The sequence below is a fragment of the Convolutriloba macropyga genome, chromosome 8 (assembly GCF_964194025.1).
Source record: "Convolutriloba macropyga chromosome 8, txConMacr16.3, whole genome shotgun sequence".
Lineage (NCBI taxonomy): Eukaryota > Metazoa > Xenacoelomorpha > Acoela > Convolutidae > Convolutriloba > Convolutriloba macropyga.
The window spans coordinates 12,431,482-12,452,016 of record NC_134475.1 but is presented as its reverse complement, the minus strand read 5'-3'; the positions used below and the strand labels follow the sequence as shown (position 1 = coordinate 12,452,016).

General features: G+C 34.3%; 2 protein-coding genes across 5 annotated transcripts in view; one reads left to right on the top strand and one right to left on the bottom strand.

Moving 5' to 3' along the window:
- The window catches only part of LOC142344474 (calmegin-like), a 149,643-nt gene that overhangs the window by 21,314 nt on the left and 107,794 nt on the right, over nucleotides 1-20,535 (top strand). The window lies entirely within an intron of this gene.
- LOC142343941 (uncharacterized) lies at nucleotides 2,037-7,383 on the bottom strand. Of its 4 annotated transcripts, none has more exons than XM_075395341.1 (3): nucleotides 7,233-7,383; nucleotides 6,645-6,928; nucleotides 2,037-2,299 (listed from the first exon to the last, which is right to left on the bottom strand). In XM_075395341.1, exons 2-3 carry the CDS (start codon nucleotides 6,835-6,837, stop codon nucleotides 2,130-2,132), a joined length of 363 nt encoding a protein of 120 aa, XP_075251456.1. In that variant the 5' UTR covers nucleotides 6,838-6,928; nucleotides 7,233-7,383; the 3' UTR covers nucleotides 2,037-2,129. The 4 variants fall into 4 exon arrangements, with proteins under 4 accessions (XP_075251456.1, XP_075251458.1, XP_075251457.1 ...); XM_075395343.1 differs by having other exon boundaries at nucleotides 6,645-6,908; XM_075395342.1 differs by having other exon boundaries at nucleotides 7,141-7,379.

The following is a 20,535-nucleotide window of genomic DNA, read 5'->3' as shown; positions in this document are numbered from 1 at the left end:
ACAATCAGAGTTCAATAATCGCATTTTCAGTGTTTGAAAAAATTCTCAATTTGTACAATTTCTGTACAAAATTTTTAATGGGTTGGATATCTTTTTTCGGATATATATTAAATGAGGAAATAACCATCTCTTTATTGATTCGTACAAATATATTTGAATAGCCGAACAGCAAGCCAACTGCAACGCTGCTTTGCTCGTGTTGTGATAAACTGTTATAGTAAATTACTGCATTTTTTTAACTCAAGTTGCAAAAAACTATAAAAAAAATAACAAACTTTCAAAATTAAAAAAAATTTGAACCAATCGCCAACAAAGTTCTATCTGCTTGTCGGGAAAAACCACGATTTGTATAAAATAGTTTTATTGAATTACTACAATGAAAATTTTAACCATATGCTCGGTAGAACTGAAAACATAATTACCGACTAATATCAGGCGAACTGCTTTCAAGGGACAAGTTAGCGGTTAACTTTTGTAGCCAGCTGGGTTGTAGAGAGCATAACAACAGGAAGCCTAATTGCAAAAGAGGATGAGTCGGGGGTTCTAGCTGCCAAAAAATGCCCATTGCATCATGATTATATGCCATCTCATCAACTTTGGTGAATTGTACACGTGAAGACTAGTACTCCAAGGAGTTTTCTTTACCTGCGCATCACTTCGAGGCTCTACTTGAGCATCCTGTTGTTGAGAAGGAAACATTGAAAGCTTCAGACAAAAAAATGGGATGATTTTCAGTTTGTGCGCCCCCCCCCCCCAAGCTTAGTGGGTGCATGTTATTTGCAATTTGAATTCAGAATGCTTCAGACGCCAAATGTTTAGATATGGGTGCATTTTTTTAGTTGGCACACTTTAGATAAATTTTGTGGACATGGAAATGCATTTATAGACCTTGCTTGGGGAAGCCTAGACGTCCTTAAGCACTTACTTGCAGATGTAACAAAGCGACAGCTATGTCGCAATAGTTGAATTATTCATAGATACACTTGAACCACAACTTGATATGAATAATGCTTAATTTAAATATCAAATGAATTGTCTATTGTTTGTGAGTTGAAACCCTTGTCGATGTACGGAAATCTTCAACCGACTTTGCGCTATGCCGAAAAGAAAAACTAAGAACTTTATGAAGTTAAATCTGCAGTGATTTTGCAGCCTAAATTATCTATACTAAGAAAACTAATGAAATCTTTGTGACAAACTATGCATAAACTACTCTTAATTGCGGACGCTAGGATGTCATTATTTAGGCGTCGCAAAACAACATTCATCTGCGACTGTTTCTTAGACAAAATTTGCACACAAATACTATCTTAACCATAATTTCAAAGTCTGATCATTTAACTTTGTTCGTTTTCACAGAAAATGTGGATTTTTTTCCAAAATTTGATCATTCGAAAAACCGAAAAAAGACTGCGAAACAAATACAACTGCCCCAAACTTCGTTTGAGAGCTAATAAAATCGTTCTCATTTCAATGAAAAAATCCATTTTTGGGTGGTGAACCATTTTAACCTCAAAAATAAAAGACCCATCGCAAAGAGAATAGCAAATAAAAGAATTTTGAACATATTATCTTAGTCCAAAGCTACTGTCAATCAAACTGGCAGTCTTTATGCAACATTTTCTTCGGTAAGGCCAAATAAACCTATTTTTACTCCACGATTGTTATTTTGCACAATTTTGCAATTTAGTTCCAAATTTGAAAAAATGTGCAAATGACATGCGCAGTTGGTTCTGGTCAAGCTCTGCCTAAATTTGCACCGGTAATTATTTTGCTATCCACAACACGGAGTTCGCTTAATCTCAACAAAAATGGGTCAAAAACGAAGCGTGGGAGATATCAGAGTACAAAATTTGCGAAGAAATTCAAATTTAATGATAACTTAAACATGATCATCGTATCGCTGCATCGTATCGCCTTAATCGCATCGTATCGCCTTAATCGGTTGCATCGTATCGCCTTAATCGGGGGTCGTTTTTAAAGTACACGTTGTGAAAATAGCTAAAGTCTTTCTTTTTATTCAGTACAAAAAACACTAGGAGCAATGAATTTATTTTCTCGAACTTTGCCATGATAACTTTACCATAATCTTTGCCAACTTTATTAACAACTTTACAATAATCTTTCGATTAAAGTTCACTAGGGAACAGTTGTCCATGCTCTATGATGAATATGTCGAAATTGGAAAGTGTTCTGGGTCTTTCTTCACACGACAGGAGGCTGTTCAATTTGTCTTGTTTGTGTTTGTTGATTGCCACGTAAACAAGGAACACGGCTAGGAGGGGGAACAACAGCAGACCTAAATCAAAAATTAGACTTCAATAACAAGAGCGTACGCTCACAATATTCCGACCGCATCTCATCATATTTTTCCGTGAAGAAAATTGTCGTTGATCGTTCGAAGAGGAAAGCTCATTTCGTAATTTGTAATATGATTAATTCCTGAATAGTCAAATAATTAATTTCATTTTCGCTGCAAAGCGTTAGCGAATCTATTATTGGTCTCGTCCTGGTTTTTTTTACAATCCAAGTCTTTTTCCAAAAGATTTGGATTGTATTGGAATGCTGTATTTTTATGAGTTGTTCACAATTTTTCCATGACTTTTTGATGTCAACGTGGAAACAATTATAGTGAAAATCAGATTGAGCTAAAACGAATTATTGATAAACAACACGCTCTATCTATTGCTAAAGAACTCCAAACAAGCACGATATTTTTTTTGTGCTTCTGCAAACGCCTAAAACCAAATTTTAATTTAAAAAATAAAACAATTATTTGTCTTTTATGATTTCTCACCACCCAACAAATTTGTGAACGTTTTGCTTTTGTTCATTACGTTGATTTGTAATAAAATCTCATGAGGATGTCAGTTGTATATTACTTGTGTTGGTGGAAAACACGCAATCGGTATTTTTTGCGGTACTTTTGTGCGGATAAACAATTTATCAATTTTTAGGGTAAACCTTATAACAATGAAGTAACTATGAACGGTAACGTTAAAGCAAAAGACAAAACTAACAATTGGACCATTTCCGGCCGATGGCCTTCTAGATTGAAAAAAATCACATTTAATCAGGTTAATCTTTTAATACATAAAAATGAAAAAGCGATAAAGAGCACACATAATCTTTTTAGTACATTAGCCGTTTTAACAAAAAGTGGGTTTTTTGAACGTTTTTGATATTATTTATTTTATTTAGAGATTTATGAAATTTGCAGAAAAACAAGTTTTGCTTCTGATTAGCAGAGGTGTAAATGTTTATTTTAGCAAACGTCTCCAATTTGCGATAGTTACTAGTTAAATAATAAGCTTAATTTTTTTCACATAAGAAAAAATTGTAACTCAAAATTAAAATTTTGTATCATTTTTTTTAAATTGAGAATTTTGTTAATTCTACTTAACCACCAGAAATTATTCAAGAAAAATAGTTTTGATTTTGATTTTTTGGTAAAACAAAGCTGAATAAGGCTCAAAAAAGAATTTTCTGCCGTCAGATATTTTGATACAGATGCGAGCAAACCTCATAATTCAGGCTTTTTCATCTCTCAGCCAAGAATTTTTCCATTAATTAATTCAAAACAGTTTTTTTATTTACAAACAAAATCAAAAATTGTTTGTTGCTTTTGGTTTACCATTGGTTATTTTGGTGCCCATTGAGATCTGGAATGCCTTTTTTAGGCAAAGTGACATGTTCTAGCATCTCGTTTTAAACAACAAGGTATCCCTTTTGGTTTCATTGTAATTTTTCTGCAGAAAATATTTATCAATTTCTGTATTTATAACAATTTAAAGAAGAAAATTTCTTTGGAAAATTTGTCATGGCAAAATTTATCAGATGTGAAAACCGATATCAGAGTTCTGCTCAATTACAGCTGAACAATGTGGCATATAATTTGTGATCTGATTTTTGTAATCTCTAAGTGTGTATTAATCAAAATTTTTCACGGCTTTGACAATTTATGTAACTCTTTCTTTTTGTGACATATCACTTTATAACTCAGCAGACAAAATAATTGGCTTACTTCTGTTTTATTATTAATTTCAATCAAGTTTTCCGAATATTTAGTTTCCTTTCTTCGATTCATAATTGATTTACAGTACAAATTTAAAGCTGATTTGAAACCAAAGTATTTGTGAAAAACTTCCATAGTAAACTAAATTTTAATTCTGAAATTTGCAGACCAGAAAACATCCATTAACTGAAACAAACGAAAACTAATATTTTAAATAATTTATATTGCAATTACTCCTGTTGTTTTTTCCGATACAGAACTGTCTAACTGGAAGGCTACCTAATTGAAAATATAGTTGTTTTACTGGTCAGTTTTTTTACGAAGTCCGAGTAGATAGATGTCTAATTAAAAAAATATGATGCTGCTTTAAAGTGCTTAAAGTTTTTTCCAGACTTCTGTTTTCATGTAAATTGTGGCACAATTTATAAATCAAAATTTTTCTGCAAAATCACTGATTCTCTTCCTTTTTTTAATGTTCATTTTCCCCACTCATATATCGACTGACTTGTTATTAAGTAGGGATGACTATTATCCTAACTTCATTGTTTTCTTTGTCGCTACAATGGTTATCTTTTTTGTGTTGGCATATTACATGGTGCTGATTAATTTAATATAAAAATAAATGTTGACAATATAGCTTTATAATCGATTCTCGGGCAAAAAACGGGGGGGGGGTGTAGACTGTATAAATTAAAAGAAATACAACAATGTTTTTCCGCTTAATTGATGGTAGAAGAGTGTCATTATAATAGTGTAATTTTAGAAAATAAATGTGGAAATATCCTAATTAAATAAGAAGTTAATTATGATTGATCCCCTCATCTTCAGCCGTGTCGAACATGTTACTTTCACTGTCAGCATTAACCATTGCGCCAACTGACTCTAGGGTTTGCTGTTTCCATTTGGCTATAATGGTAATTGTGCAAGAGTGTAGTTTTTTATCAGTCCGCTCTAAATTACACTCTTTGCAAAAGTGTAAAAAGAGTGGCGAAAAGAGTGTCAATACAGTGTAATTTTTATAATTACACTCTTACCCTCTTTTCCGCAATGAATAGGAGTGAAATAGGCATTAAAACCTAATCACCACTAATTAAGAATTAGTGACGGATTAAAGGGTGAAACTTCGGCCCGTGTTATTTGTCTACTCGTTTTGCGTGCATTTGTCAAACAGAAATTCTTTTTCCCGTTTATTGGGGTCAGCAGAATGAAATGGAGTGAGGCCTCTGTAGTCGACTGTGCTTTATTTTTTTTATTTTTTGATCGGAAGTTTCAGATTTGCGTATTTCCAATAGTAAGGGGAACCATTTTTGGTAATCAAAGCAAAGCAGAAATAAAAAAATCAAACTTAACTTTATGCTCGAGACATAAAAAGCGGGGGGGGGGGGGGGAGGATTGAAGATTACATATATACCTTCTAAAATTTCCCTTGTAGGCTATGCCCATGAATGAAGACTGTTAAAGCTTGTCAAACCACCCTTCCAGTTTGAAACTATATCTCGCAAGGCGCTAAGCGAAATTCACGACTACTTCATGTCCATACGATTTATAATTTATCCCGTTTCTCAAGAAAAAATATTGCGAAAAGTTTATCCGTCAGAAAAAAAAGCAGACAAAAATTAGTAGTACATTAATTTTTTTTAAAGACCAATAGGACTAATGGATATAAACTTCGCTAGAGAGTAATTAATAACATTTTTGAAAATGGCTTAACCTTTCCTCTGTTTTGTAATTTACCTCATAATTATTTATAAAATAATTTTTTCTCAAAAGAACAATATTTCCATAATATATTTACAATGCAAACAGAAAACAGGTGACCATGTTCGTCTACCAGACAAAACAAAAAAAAATAAAAATCTTTCCGAGATATTTTCACCAGAACAAAATTTGATACGTTTTTCAAAACAATAGGTCAGTAGCATGTAATTCTAACCCAAAAATTCTAATTCTTCTCAAAATGGAGCTCTTTTCAAAGTTTAAATTAAAGTTCTGTTTAAAAAAAAAAACAAAGATTGAAAGAACATCCATCTTTAAGCCGGGGTGACCATTATTTGTTGGCCGAGCCGGCTACAGGAAAAAAACAATGCCGATACTGAAAGTCGGCCAACACGTTTCATACTTTAGCAAATTCTCACCTTTTAGATAAATTAGTTTACAGATAATTTTTCCATACATTTTGTTAAAATCTACGATCTAGGTGACGAAAAATTTAAAATCTACGAAAAAGTTGTTTTTTTTTTCAATTTATATCTTTTTTCAAAAAATACACATATGGACCACCAGAAATTGAAGCCAGTCATTTTTAGTGCCACCGGCTCGAAAGTTATAGATTTTAGTTATGATACGTTTTCAATCAACTAGCGTAACGAAGGTCTATCAGTGATTGTCAATTTTTTCTAGCATCTATTTTGCTGTAAAGGAGCGTGAGTTATGTGCTTGGGTGGGAAAACTGGGATGCATTCTGTCCCCCCCCCCCAGTGTTTGCTATGACCCCCAGTTACAAATTATTTGTTATATAGCACGTTACTATGTAAGAAGATAGCACGTGCGCCTGGGGGTCATAAAAAATTTATGCTCACTAAGCTGGGGGGGGGGGGGGGGCTTACCTTGCCTTGCTTTGTGGACTTACCTTGCAAACCATAACTTTGGTTTTCTATCTGTATTTTAGTTCTAGCTTTGAAAGGCATAAGTGTTTGTGGATAGTCGTGGATCACACATCCAAAAGAGACTGGTCGCCTTGGACGAAGAGTGATCCGGATTGTTTGTCTGGTCAGCTGTTGAACGCTTTTGAAAGTTTGGTGGCTCAGTTTGAAGCGCATCATCGGCAAAAAGGGTTTTCAGGATTCGATGAAGCTGTAACTTTTGGATAACAAATTTCAAAGCGTGATAAGATCTGTGGAAAACTCTCAGAATCTGTTTGTGTGAGTAAAAACAATTTTGGGATCCATTCCCTTTCGGACACCCCACCCAGCCATCCCCCTTTCCCGCCCCCATAGCATAGTAAGTATATAACTTTTACTCCCCCTCAGATGCACGAGCTATCTTTTACACGTTAAATGTGCCATATAATATAATTTATAACAGTGCTGTATAAACCCTGCAGCACACTGATAGATATCCGAAACTGAATAGATCCGATTTCTGAGTTTGTTTCATTTGATGCCCCTCGAAGAACAGATTCTTATTATCATGAAGTTATTGAATATCAAAAAACTACCGCTGATGATATTTGTTTATTTCGTAAATTGATAACAATTTGGAGCGTAAAAAGTATAGTCTGAAATATCCACATCAGCAGGAAATTAAATGCAAATTTATTCCCAGCAGCTCAACGCCCGATTTGACTTTGATATCGAGAGATATGACTAAAATAGCGGTCACCAATGGTAGAAGTAGGAGTAAAAGTGGTAAATGTATACGCGCATTTTTCCATTTGCATTGCTTTTTTGTCGGACCAGAGTGACGAAAAACAAGGGCTCTAAAACTTAAAAGGAAACAGTGATGTTCAAATGTAGGTGCACAGCTTTAGATGATATATGACATATATTAGGAACTAAAAAAGAAAATTTGGATCTTTTCTGTCTGTGTCCCCCCCCCTCAACTCACCAGCTTTGTGGGTGAAAATTATTTGCGACCCCCCAGACACACGAGCCAATTTTTTATATAATGTGTTTTTTATATAACTGTGTAATGAGACGTGCTTTGTAAATAGGTACTGCGTAACGTATTGGGGGGCACAAACAGAAAAGATCCGACCGGGATAGGTGAGAGCGGAGGATGATAATTAAAATTAGAGAAACCATAATACGATTTCTTTGCTCATTAAACTTCGCGGCAGAGAGTTTAGTTTAAAAGAGTGAATTTAAACTTTAAGAAGTGAAAGTCAATTTTTCTGTCATAAACTTGGTATCCTACAGGCCACAAAATCAATTGTACTTCAAAGCAAAACATCCAATTTTGCTACTTTGAAAACATGCAGTTGAGTTATTCAGCAAAACGAGCACAAATACGATCAGCACAAAAGAAATGAGCAAGTACAAAACCTTGCTCAGCAGAGATTATAGATCCTAAGCATACGAAAGGCCTTACAATCAATCAAGAACAAGTGTGTTACTTGCAGAACGTGTCAAGTTCAAATGAGACCACCAGTATTGGCATGCATATTTAACGCTAGAGCGGTTAGATGCCTCAACAGCCCTTACAAATGTTGGAATGAAACACTTTCGCCCTTTCAATTTGAATAATGCGCAAAAGAATGAAGTGCAATGGTGTTGTCTGTTCACATGTCTAACTGTAAGAACGGTACATATAGAAGTTTCACACAGGTTGGTGTAGTAATACAGGGAGTTGTCTCAATGCAATCCTGTGATTTATTTCAAAAAGAGGCAAAGAAAGTAGAATATCATCAACTATGGGACAAATTTTGTTGGAGCTGAACGAGATTTTGCAGAGTACATTGCGGCATGGAACAAAGAAGTGATTGCTCAACACCCAATTCACTGAGGAATTAAAAGGCAGTCCAACCCACCAGCATTCATTCATTTTGTTGACTGAGGGAACTATTAGTTAGAAGTTGTGAAGAACAACGCATGAAGACCGTTGACTTTAGTCAGTTCAGATGCTAATGGCTTGGAGGATTTGATTCTCAATCAATTTGGTCTGGGCAACAGGAATGTTTGCTTGCCCTATCTACCATGCACAGGAAGGGTTTGTTGATCATCGAAAACTCCTTCGACACATTCAAGCTTAAGCAAACCTCATATGGGAAAGATTTCAAAACAAGTATTTGCAAACTTTGGATAAAAGCAAAAAATATCTATCTTTGTTGAACAAAACCTCCAGGAAAGTAATCTGGTTCAACTGATCGAAGACAACGATGATAAAGAATGCTATAGTCATGTTACGAGGGCCATAGTTACGGGGATCTTTAATAATAGGGTCAAGTTACGGGGATCATCAATGGGTGTGACGGTGGGATTTCCGAACGGACAGCGACACCAGCGATAGTTCGAACGAACAAGGGACTCTACAAGAAACCTGTAGTGAAACTGGCTAGTATAATACCAATCAATAATTTTGTTTTTGCGATCAAAAACAAAGCCAACAATGTTATGGCCGAGCTTGGTAACTAAACAGAAAAACTCAAGGTCAAATCAAGCGGGGAAGTTTGAAAAGCCTGGCAGACAAAATTCATTGCTGTATTCTAGATAGATAATTTTTACATATTAATAATAGTAAATGATTATCAAACATGAAGTGAAACTGAAACTCAAATTTGCACTACCTTCACTGTCAGCGAAATCGTAGTGCAGAGTATGAACACTTGGAAAATGCCCTACAAAATTGCAGCACATTCTTTACAACTGGTTTTACAATTGACTGTTGTTGATCAACAATAATGGACATTTTCTGCGTGGCATCAGATTTGAATATATTTCAGATTTCAAACGTAATATCCCAATTGATTTCAGATGGCTGAAACGGACTCAGCTGTGTTAATCTTTCCTTGTCTTCGATAGTATAACAGCCGTTATACAACATAAAGAACAGATTTTTGTTTTTTGTGAAACAATTATTTATACAATTTACAGCCCTCAATTTCAGTAGTAGAGTAACTGCCTTCAATAAGATAGATATCTGATAAATTTGAAAGAAAACTTTGTTACAAAAACTCAAACTGGTGTCTTTAAAGTTTAAGCTTCCCAGTAATATTAGGTAGTGCACAGCGACCCCGCTTTTTGAAAACTAAAATAACTTCAGCAGAAGCAGCAAATAAAGATTAAAATCGAATCTGAGCAATAACCAACTGTTATACAATTTTGGGCTCCTTTACCATGTGAAATTGATCACTGCTCGTTCAGAACTGACTGTTGTCATAAAAAGCTATCGGAAATAAGACTTTCATTAAATCAGAAATAACACTCATTTTGTCTATGCAATCTTTTTGGAATTCTTGGAGTTTTTCACGGGTCTTCAAAGAACGCGATAATGAGAGAAATTGTCAATAATAATGAACTGCAAATTGATTTAGCGCTTCGCGTGTACTTTAACTTTCGCTATCAGCTGGGCAGAATGCAAATTTTTTTTATTATAGAGTTGTTTTTAATAAGTCACAATGAAAGATTAAATAAGAATAAAAGAGGTTCGGTAAGAAACGTTAGCACATAAAGTTCCGACCCAGCTCATTGACATTATGAAAAGCCTCACATTATGAAACCCAGCTCATCAACATGAAGCCATCTACTCTAATCGGAATATAGGCTCAACGAATCCTCTAAAGCCAATGAGACCTGCCACTTTCCAGGAGTTTTTATACGGCTAAAGTTCAAAGCGAAAACGACAATAAGAGTCAAATGTAAAAAAAACCTCTATTAAATTCTTCAAGAAAGTTGTGCGGAAGCCGTTTAAACCATAATCTGTCTCTATAAAAAATTTGATTCGTCCAATTCTGATTTGTTTGAACGCTAGTAATATGTTGTCTAAACTGCCAATGATGTGACAATTTGAAAAAAATATTATAATTTCGTGAAAAAAAGGAAGTGCATAAAAGTAAAAAAAATGTTTGTTCTGGTTATATCAAAGCCAGAAAACCATTAAGAAATGCGTAAAACGGCAATAAAGGTTACACTTGAATTCAATAGAAAGAAGAAGCATTCTTTCTTTAATAAGCTACAAGCTGACCCAATTAAGAGAAAAATAGAGACAAAGTTCAAAAAGCCATCGTTTATTTATAAATCAAATTATTTTTTGAAGGCAAACCAAGGTGTTTTCGTGTAAAAATGTAGATTCAGAAAAATTGAACTACTTAGGCAGCCAATTGCACCAATCACCGGTGAGATTTGATTTGAATTACTCTGTTCTTTTTTTCAAAGAAAATAGAGATTGAAATCTTTTTAAAAATGACCGACTAATTACAATCCGAAGTGGTTTTGAGTTGTAACAGTCCAAGATTGGAACAAAACTAGCCTCATGTTTGCTGTTTGTCCTTTTTGATCACTTAATTGTTCAAAATGTCACAGATATAGATAACTTTTTTAAAAAAAAATCAAAAATAAATGCTGCGTTTTTGATAATTATCGAGATGAACTGGCAAAAAACAACAGCAATAAAATCCAGAGCATTTTCAATGGAACTGGAAGTAGAACTTGTCTTTTTTGGGTTTACAAAGATTGTTTTAGTGGTCTTGTGTTTGTACATCCGGGAAATTTTATTAAGGTGAACCAAAGAATCTTATGTCGAGCAGTTTTTGATGAAAAATTTGAAATACTTAGCGAAAGTTTTAGCCAAAAAAACTAAATCAAAGTAGCCAAAAACACTTTTTTCTTTGAAAATTAAATCAACGACACTATTGTTAACATTTTTAACATATTAGGTAGTGCACAGCAACCCCGTTTTTTTGAAAACTAAAATATCTTCAGCAGAAGCAGCACATAAAGATTAAATTGGAATCTGAGCAATAACCCTCTGTCTCTGTTATACAATTTTGGGCTCCTTAACCAAGTGAAATTGATCACTGCTCGTTCAGAACTGACTGTTGTCATAAAAAGCTATCGTTAAATAAGAAATAACACTCATTTCGTCTATGCAGTCTTTTTTGGAGTTCTTGCAGTATTTCACGGGTCTTCATCGAACGCGATAATGAGAGAAATTGTTAATAATACTGAACTGCAAATCGATTTAGTGCTTCGCGTGTACTTCAACCTTAGCTATCAGCTGGGCAGAATGTACAACTACCGCATGCTTGCAAAATTTTTGATTATAGAGTTGTTTTAAATAAGTCTCAATAAAAGATTAAATAAGAATAAAAGAGGTTCGGTAAGAAACGTTAGCACTTAAAAATCCGACCCAGCTCATTGTCATTATGAAAAGCCCCACATTATGAAACCCAGCTTATCAACATGAAGCCATCTACTCTAATCGGAATATAGGCTCAACGAATCCTCTAAAGCCAATGAGACCTGCCACTCTCCAGGAGTTTTCATCCGACTAAAATTCAAAGGGAAAACGACAATTAGAGTCAAAAATAAAGAAAAACCTCTATTAAATTCTTCAAGAAAGTTGTGCGGAAGCCGTTGAATCCATAATAAGCCGTTGTATCTATAAAAAATTTGATTCGTTCAATTCTAATTTGTTTGAACGCCAGTAATATGTTGTGTAAACTGCCAATGATGTGACAATTTGAAATAAAAATAATAAACTCGTGAAAAATGGGAAGTGCATAAAAGTAAAAAAAATGCTACTTCTGGTTATATCAAAGCCAGAAAAACATTAGGAAATGCGTAAAACGGCAAAAAAAGGTTGAACTTGAATTCTTTCTTTACTAAGCTACAAGCTGACCAAATTAAGAGAAAAATAGAGACAAAGTTCAAAAAGCCATAGTTTATTTATAAATCAAATTATTTTTTGAAGGCAAACCAAGGTGTTTTCGTGTAAAAATGTAGATTCAGAAAAATTGAACTACTTAGGCAGCCAATTGGACCAATCACCGGTGAGATTTGATTTGAATTACTCTGTTCTTTTTTTCAAAGAAAATAGAGATTGAAATCTTTTTAAAAATGACCGACTGATTACAATCCGAAGTGGTTTTGAGTTGTAACAGTCCAAGATTGGAACAAAACTAGCCTCATGTTTGCTGTTTGTCCTTTTTGATCACTTAATTGTTCAAAACGTCACAGATATAGATAACTTTTTAAAAAAAAATCAAAAATAAATGCTGCGTTTTTGATAATTATCGAGAACTGGCAAAAAACAACAGCAATAAAATCCAGAGCACTTTCAATGGAACTGGAAGTAGAACTTGTCTTTTTTGGGTTTACAAAGATTGTTTTAGAGGTCTTGTGTTTGTACATCCGGGAAATTTTATTAAGGTGAACCAAAGAATCTTATGTCGAGCAGTTTTTGATGAAAAATTTGAAATACTTAGCGAAAGTTTTAGCCAAAAAAACTAAATCAAAGTAGTCAAAAACACTTTTTTCTTTGAAAATTAAATCAACGACACTATTGTTAACATTTTTAACATATTAGGTAGTGCACAGCAACCCCGCTTTTTTGAAAACTAAAATATCTTCAGCAGAAGCAGCACATAAAGATTAAATTGGAATCTGAGCAATAACCCTCTGTTATACAATTTTGGGCTCCTTAACCATGTGAAATTTGTCTCTGCTCTTTCAGAACTGATTGTTGTCATAAAAAGCTATCGTTAAAAAAGACTTTCATTAAATAAGAAATGATTTTTGATTTTAGAGTTGTTTTAAATAAGTCTCAATAAAAGATTAAATAAGAATAAAAGAGGTTCGATAAGAAACGTTAGCACTTAAAAATCCGACCCAGCTCATTGACGTTGTGAAAAGCCCCACATTATGAAACCCAGCTCATCAACATGAAGCCATCTACTCTAATCGGAATATAGGCTCAACGAATCCTCTAAAGCCAATGAGACCTGCCACTCTCCAGGAGTTTTCATACGACTAAAATTCAAAGGGAAAACGACAATTAGAGTCAAAAATAAAGAAAAACCTCTATTAAATTCTTCAAGAAATTTGCACGGAAGCCGTTGAAACCATAATCTGTATCTATAAAAAATTTTATTCGTTCAATTCTAATTTGTTTGAACGCCAGTAATATGTTGTGTAAACTGCCAATGATGTGACAATTTGAAATAAAAATAATAAATTCGTGAAAAATGGGAAGTGCATAAAAGTAAAAAAAATGCTAGTTCTGGTTATATCAAAGCCAGAAAAACATTAAGAAATGCGTAAAACGGCAATAAAGGTTGAACTTGAATTCTTTCTTTACTAAGCTACAAGCTGTCCAAATTAAGAGAAAAATAGAGACAAAGTTCAAAAAGCCATCGTTTATTTAAAAAACAAATTGTTTTTTAAAGGCAAACCAAGGTAAATTCGTGTAAAAAAGCTAGATTCAAAAAATTGAACTACTTAGGCAGCCAATTGGACCTATCACCGGTGAGATTTGATTTGAATTACTTAATTCTTTTTTTCAAAAAATAAAGATCGAATTCTTTTTAAATCAGACCGACTGATTACAATCCGAAGTGGTTTTGAGTTGTAACAGTCCACGATTGGAACAAAATTAGCCTTTCGTTTGCTGTTTGTCCATTTTGAACCCTTAATTGTTTCAAATGTCACAGATATAGATAACTTTTTTTAAAAAAGTCAAAAATAAATGCTGCGTTTTTGATAATCATCGAGAAGAACTGGCAGAAAACAACAGAAGTAAATTCCAGAGCACTTTCAATGGAAGTGGAATAAGAACTAGCCTTTTTTGGGTTTACAAAGATTGTTTTAGTGTTTTTGTGTTTGTACATCCCGGAAATTTTTTTAAGGTGTACCAAAAAATCTTATGTCGAGCAGTTTTTGATGGAAAATTTGAAATATTTAGCGAAAGTTTTAGCCGAAAAAACTTAATCAAAATAGTCAAAAACACTTTTTTTTCTTTGAAAATCAAATCAACGACACTTTTGTTAACATTTTTAACATATTTTTAAAATGTGAAAAAAGTTAGTCTCAATATTCACAAAAATTTGAACAGCGATAACTCGCTCTAAAAAACGAAATTCAAAAAAATCATTTTCATTCCATATTCTACATTGGATGGGTTTTTTAATGATATCACTCACATCTCTCGCTCTCTCTCTCTCTCTCTCTCTCTCTCTCTCTATACGATGAATATATCAATCGGTCAAAATTGACTGAACAATAAAAAACCCATTTGAGTATATAGTTCCCCCCGAGAGGGGTCGAAACAAATGTGGATTAGCGCCCTCCCGGACGAAAGGCGAGAGGGGCCCTGCCTACTTAGACACGTTTTCAAGGCTACCAAAAATAAATCTGCATATGTGGTTAGATGCTTGAAATATTTTTTCAGTAAACTTTTTAAATTGTTAAAAGTGCTTTCTCATTCTCGTTTTGGTGTTGAACTTTCATAGGGTTGCAATGATCGCAATTTTTCAGTTCCAAAATGCTAGCTCTGAAATTACTTCGCGTCTTCCAGCTGTTGACTTTGTGACAAATTGTGTCCCAAATTTGACAAATGATACTGATGAGACTATGTTTTTAAATATTTTTTAAAAAAACATTGATAGTCTTTGAGTGCGGAACTGGAGAACAAATTGATCGTGAGTATTTCGTCTCGCCTTATCGATAGCAGCGAGAAAAATTCATTCAGGATCCGATTACATTTTTTTCATGATATGGACAAACTTAAACTAAAATTCTTGTCCTAATATTATTCAAAGGCACTATTCTTATCCCCCTCCAGTGTCGACTGTTGTCTTATGATGAACAAAAACCCTAGCTACATAGCTAAAAATGAACAACGGTAATTAACCTTTATAATAAAACAATTATCATTTTATTTTATCATATAATATCACATTTGCTTTCATCACCTCATTTTCAAAACCTAACAATGGTGGTGTGCGAATTATTCGGATAGGAATTTAGATGTTTGGGTCTTGCACGTCATACCCCCATACCTTAAATGTACCTTAATGCAGGGGCTATAATTTCTTGGGGGGTGGGGGCTATAATGGGAAAGACCCAAACAGCTATGTTCTGATCCAACAGACCACAACCATGTCTTTAATCCTACGTGCCGCCTCCTTTTTTGCGATTATGAGTAGAAATGACTCTTTCTCACTACAGAAGCCCCACGAAATTATACACAGTCCCCTCATTCTAGTATAAAAACAATTTTTTTGGGGGTGTAGGCGTACATGTTGAACCATGATAGGTAAAAGGGGTTCTGTAATGGGAAAAACTCAAGAAAGAGTCGAAGGAGTGACTTCAAAAAAGAGTCAGTTTTAAAAAGTTGCCAAATCTGATCGAAAGTTTTCATGAGTCTTTCTCAACGTTAATCTGATGCATAACCATCCGACCAGCCCACATAAGAGCCAATTGAAGCAATGACGTCACTGAAACCAGAGCAGACACAACAGCCATTACGTTTTTGAATCTTCTCTCAAGGGCGCTTTTAGTTCCCTCGCTGTTCACTTTTTGAGGAAAGTCAATCACGTAGCATTGGGTTAGAAATTGCTCTGTGATCAAGGTTAAGTCGGCGTCTTTGTTTAAGAAATCTGATGGGTTTATGATTTGGTTGAATCCCTTGCAGCACGTGACAGGGAACTTGGCAGGCTGACTCACAAAGCCCCCTAAATGATTATGAAAAACAGGTCAATTCTCCAGATAAAATGAAAATTACATTCTAATGGGGACATGTAATCTAAATGTAACATAACAAATCTTTTCAGCAACAGCAGAGGTGCTTGTGAACTTTCTCCAAATTTGGCCATTATGCTCATTTTTTGGGGCATTTAAATTGGATTTCTTATTAGTCTCGGTAATTTTAAATTTGGTACTGATCATCAACTGTAACGTCCAAAATATCAAATCCTGTAACTTTCAATTAATGTGAAAGTTGTATAATTGGAAACTTTGGAAGTTACAGTTCTAAACTAAGTTTAGAAGTAGAAAACACCTATATTGGTGATCGCGACACCCAAGATATCGTTAGTTATAACCCCCCCCCCCATTATTTCGCGCAGACTTTAATTACGTATATCATTGGTGCAATTAACGATCAAAATAAGGGATACGTAGGGTTTGGGTAAATAGTCTAATGATTAATTCTCAAGACTCTTAGGGCGTTGGAAAGGGTTTTTGCGCGAGAAGTTTGTTGTATGAAAGGATATCGGAGTTTAAAAAAATATGGATGGGGGTAGGCTCGGATAAAATAAATTGACAGAATTCAAAGTAGAACCGTTAGCAAAATACCTGTTTGGTTATACGTCATATTAGCCCAATCTTTGTAACTGTTCACACCGCAAGTTTCTAAAGCAGACTGGAGATAATTCCAGGCGATTGAGTCCACATTTGTACCCGATAACCCATTATAACCCCACATACTAATAAACAGGAAACTTTCCAAGTTCTCCAACATACTCATCAAAGCCCCGAGAAAGATGGATAACGATAAAACAAAAACCATCAAAGATAACATCGTCGAACAAACGTAAACTAGCATAAAGTCCCGAAGTTTGAACACTGTGCCAAAAACTCCTGCTATTGAGACTAAAATTGCCAAACCAGACACAGCGTAAAACATAGCAATACCTTCGTTGAGAATTTGGAGATTGAACGCCTGGCCCATTGCATCGCCGTTTCCATATTTTTGGAACGTAAAATTTCCCAAAATAAGTCCCACACTTAATAAAACTACAAAAATATTTCCAATTATTGTCAAAAGGGAATTTGTTTTCAACAAGGTCCGTAGCCGTTCATTACTTGCACACATATTGTAGCTCAAAATGACTTTTTTTCGCAAAAGTTGGTTTTCAGTAGAAAGCTGTAAAGAGTTTTCCTCAAATCGGATTTTTAATTGTATTATGACCTATAATGTTATGGTGATCCATTTTTCTGCAGGAAAATGAAAATGCGCTCTGATGTGACAAAACGTTAATCTATATTTTGTGTTTTTCTTCCAACGTACCAGAAACGTTCCGTCCAGCCTGGGGAAAAAAACCGGTTGGTAAGTTGTATATTATCATAAAATTTATTTTAAGTAATTTTTAAGTTTAAGAGCAGAGTTGTTCTTGTCAGGGGTTACTATTTGAGCCGTTTGCATTGGATGTGTTACGAGGTTTTCAACAGATTTACGAAGAAGCATTGAAGTGCACTGCTCTGCTAGCAAACTGCAGAAATTACCAATCTCAGTTCCCTGTGATAAGCTAAATTGTTGCTCTCCTACGATGCTGTTTGAGGGGGCAACTTAAAAAGCAACAACAAATCTAGACAAAAATGTTTGCTGCCAGATTCAATTGAAGTTAAATTGAACCACCGGTTGTGTGGGTTCGTTTCGCCAAAGTTAAGAACCAATTATTTGGGTGCAAATTCAACTGTGCTGCTATCTCATTTAACGAATTGATCAGCAAGATGTATTGCTGATTTAGTTATTAAAATTTATCATGATTTTTTTAAAAGTAGTTTTGAGACTTCACAATTTAAACAAATAAAATGTTAAGTTAATACGGCAAATAAGAAAACCGGTTGCGGAAAGAAACCCCCACTGAAATAAACCCCCACTTTAATATTAAAGAGCTGCGCATTTAGCGCCTTTGGCCATGCCTCGCGGGTCATGCCCATGCCTCAGTGGCCCGTGGGACTTGATATGAAACTATCACAAGCGAACAAATTATCACAAACGAAATTCATTTTTACAATGGGGGTTTATTTCCGTGGGGGTTCATTAACTAGACCCTAAAAAAACATAGCAGGACAAGTCCTGACGTACAATTCAAAGAATTTACATTGACTAAACAAAAAACTAGACCAAGAACGGACTATTAGTGAAATGGGAAAACAGTTTCTAAAAAAATCAGATAAAACAAAAAAAAACAGAAAATCAATGTCAAAATGCCGCTAGCGAGAACAAAACAAAACACTAGCGAGAAATGTAAATTTGATTCTAACAAAAAACTAGGCCTAGAATGATGTATAAATGAATTGAGAAAAAATCCGATCCAAAAAAAGAAAAAACAGTAAAAACCAAAGTGAAATTGTTGCATGTGAACAAAAAAATCGCTAGCGAGAAAGCGAATCTTTGTTTTTCACTTACGTTTTTTCACTCTACTTTAATATTTTTCACCTTGTCGCATGTCAACACAAAGACCAATAGCGAGAAAACCAATTTTTGTTTTTCACTTACGTTTTCTCACTCTAATTTAATTTTAAAGCGAAAATTTTTTACGCCGCAAAATCACTCGCTTTTTTGCTCCATTTCTTGTTTCGTCATGACCAAAATCACTATTCCAATCTGACTTCAAAAATGCGTGAACAGATCTCAAAAAAATATAGCCGGAAGAATTCCGGAAACGACTCGAAGTAGAAAATTTCCCATACTTTTGATTACACAACTAGAGCAACTATCGTGAACCCTGAACCTCCACAAATGCCATAAAAATTTAAGGAAAAACAGAAACGGCATTCAAAAACAAATTGAACAAAAATAAACACGAAAAACTTAATGAGTTGTTTTAATAGTACAAGGAAACATAAAGCCGAATAAAGTTCCTTTGCAATTAGAGCAAAGACAAGCTCGCAAAACCATGGGAAACTCATATTATGTTAAGAAGCTTGTCTAAGATTTAAAAAAGAAAAACTGCAAAAAAAGTAAAATCGTTTAAAATTTCTCAATTTTTCTGTCAATTTTCCTAACAAAAAAATGATTTATACCAAGAAAATTTTAGGCAATTGGTATCGTAATATTTCTTGTGTAACATGCTTCTGTTTAAATCCTACTTAAAGCATTAAAACACAAAAAGAGGCAAAAAATCATTAAACTTTGTCTAAAATTCAGCAAAACTGATCAAAAACCTCCAAATTGGCATTAAAAGCAAATTAACTACTGGAAACCTTCAATTACTATCGAAACATGTCTAAAACTACTATACTATCGTTATTGAACCTCATAACCATCAAAAGTTGCATAGAAACTGCTTTTAAAAGCCGTACGTGAACAAAAAAAATTTCGCTCGCTTTGAGAAAAGTTTTTCACACATCGATTTCTCGCTCTCTCAAAAACTGCGGTATGAACAAAAACCACTCTCTTTCTGCCGCTGAGCTCTTCACTTTTGTTGAGCACCAAAATCACTCCAAATTTTTTCACGCGTTTCATTTCCCGCTTCAAAAATCACTCTAATAAAGTTGATTAAAAAAGGACTTCTCCAATACTCCTCTTCGAGTCGTAAAAAAAGACAGCAACCCAATAAAATTCAAATTCTGTGAACTGTAAAAAAATATTTTATCTTAGAACTAAAGTCAGCTCTAAATTATGTATTGTCATAGCAGTCACCACCTCCGCCATCCAGCTTGCAGTTTTTTTTGCATATTATCTGTTGAAAATTATTTCAACCAGGAGAACCCGCTGTCCATTCAAACCTTTTTTTTGCCATTTGACATTAAAAGTTCACGCTGAATTCAAATTGATTATGATAAAGGGAATCCAAGATAAATTTTCAGATTAAAAAAGACTTGTACTAGATTATCAGGTGTGATTCCAAACTTGCTAAATGAGCTCGGAGTAAGTTCTAAGCGGAGGACGCCGATAGAGCTCATATAGCGGAGATCAGAATGCCATAAAATGAGATTTAAAGCCGAATACTTCCCATGCTCTGCTTGGTTGACCTTAAATATATTAATTTAAAGGCAGTTTTTTGTGTAAAAATATTAACAAATTAGCGCAATAAAGGTCAACGTGCGTTGAAATTCATCTACGAACAACTCCTCGCGTGAATTCAAAATAAGCCTTTATAAAAACAAGCCGAAATTTAAGTAATAGTTATGTAATCTATCAGAAATATTGCATTGTTATCCATTACAATCAAAATTGTGCATAGTATTGGAAATTTATGATTTGTTCTAGCGCTACATGGAAACAAGCAATTTTTTTAGAGATCTTGTGATTTCCAGCCTCAGTTAACCGCTGTCCATGGTCATGATTCTCAT

What these genes read in the sequence shown, in the direction of transcription:
- LOC142343941 (XM_075395341.1), bottom strand. Translation starts at nt 6,837, where the DNA reads ATGATGCGCTTCAAACTGAGCCACCAAACTTTCAAAAGCGTTCAACAG. An exon ending in CCAAAGTTATGGTTTGCAAG is followed by an intron (nt 2,300 to 6,644) that starts GTAAGTCCACAA and finishes TTTTTGATTTAG; the next exon opens with GTCTGCTGTTGTTCCCCCTC.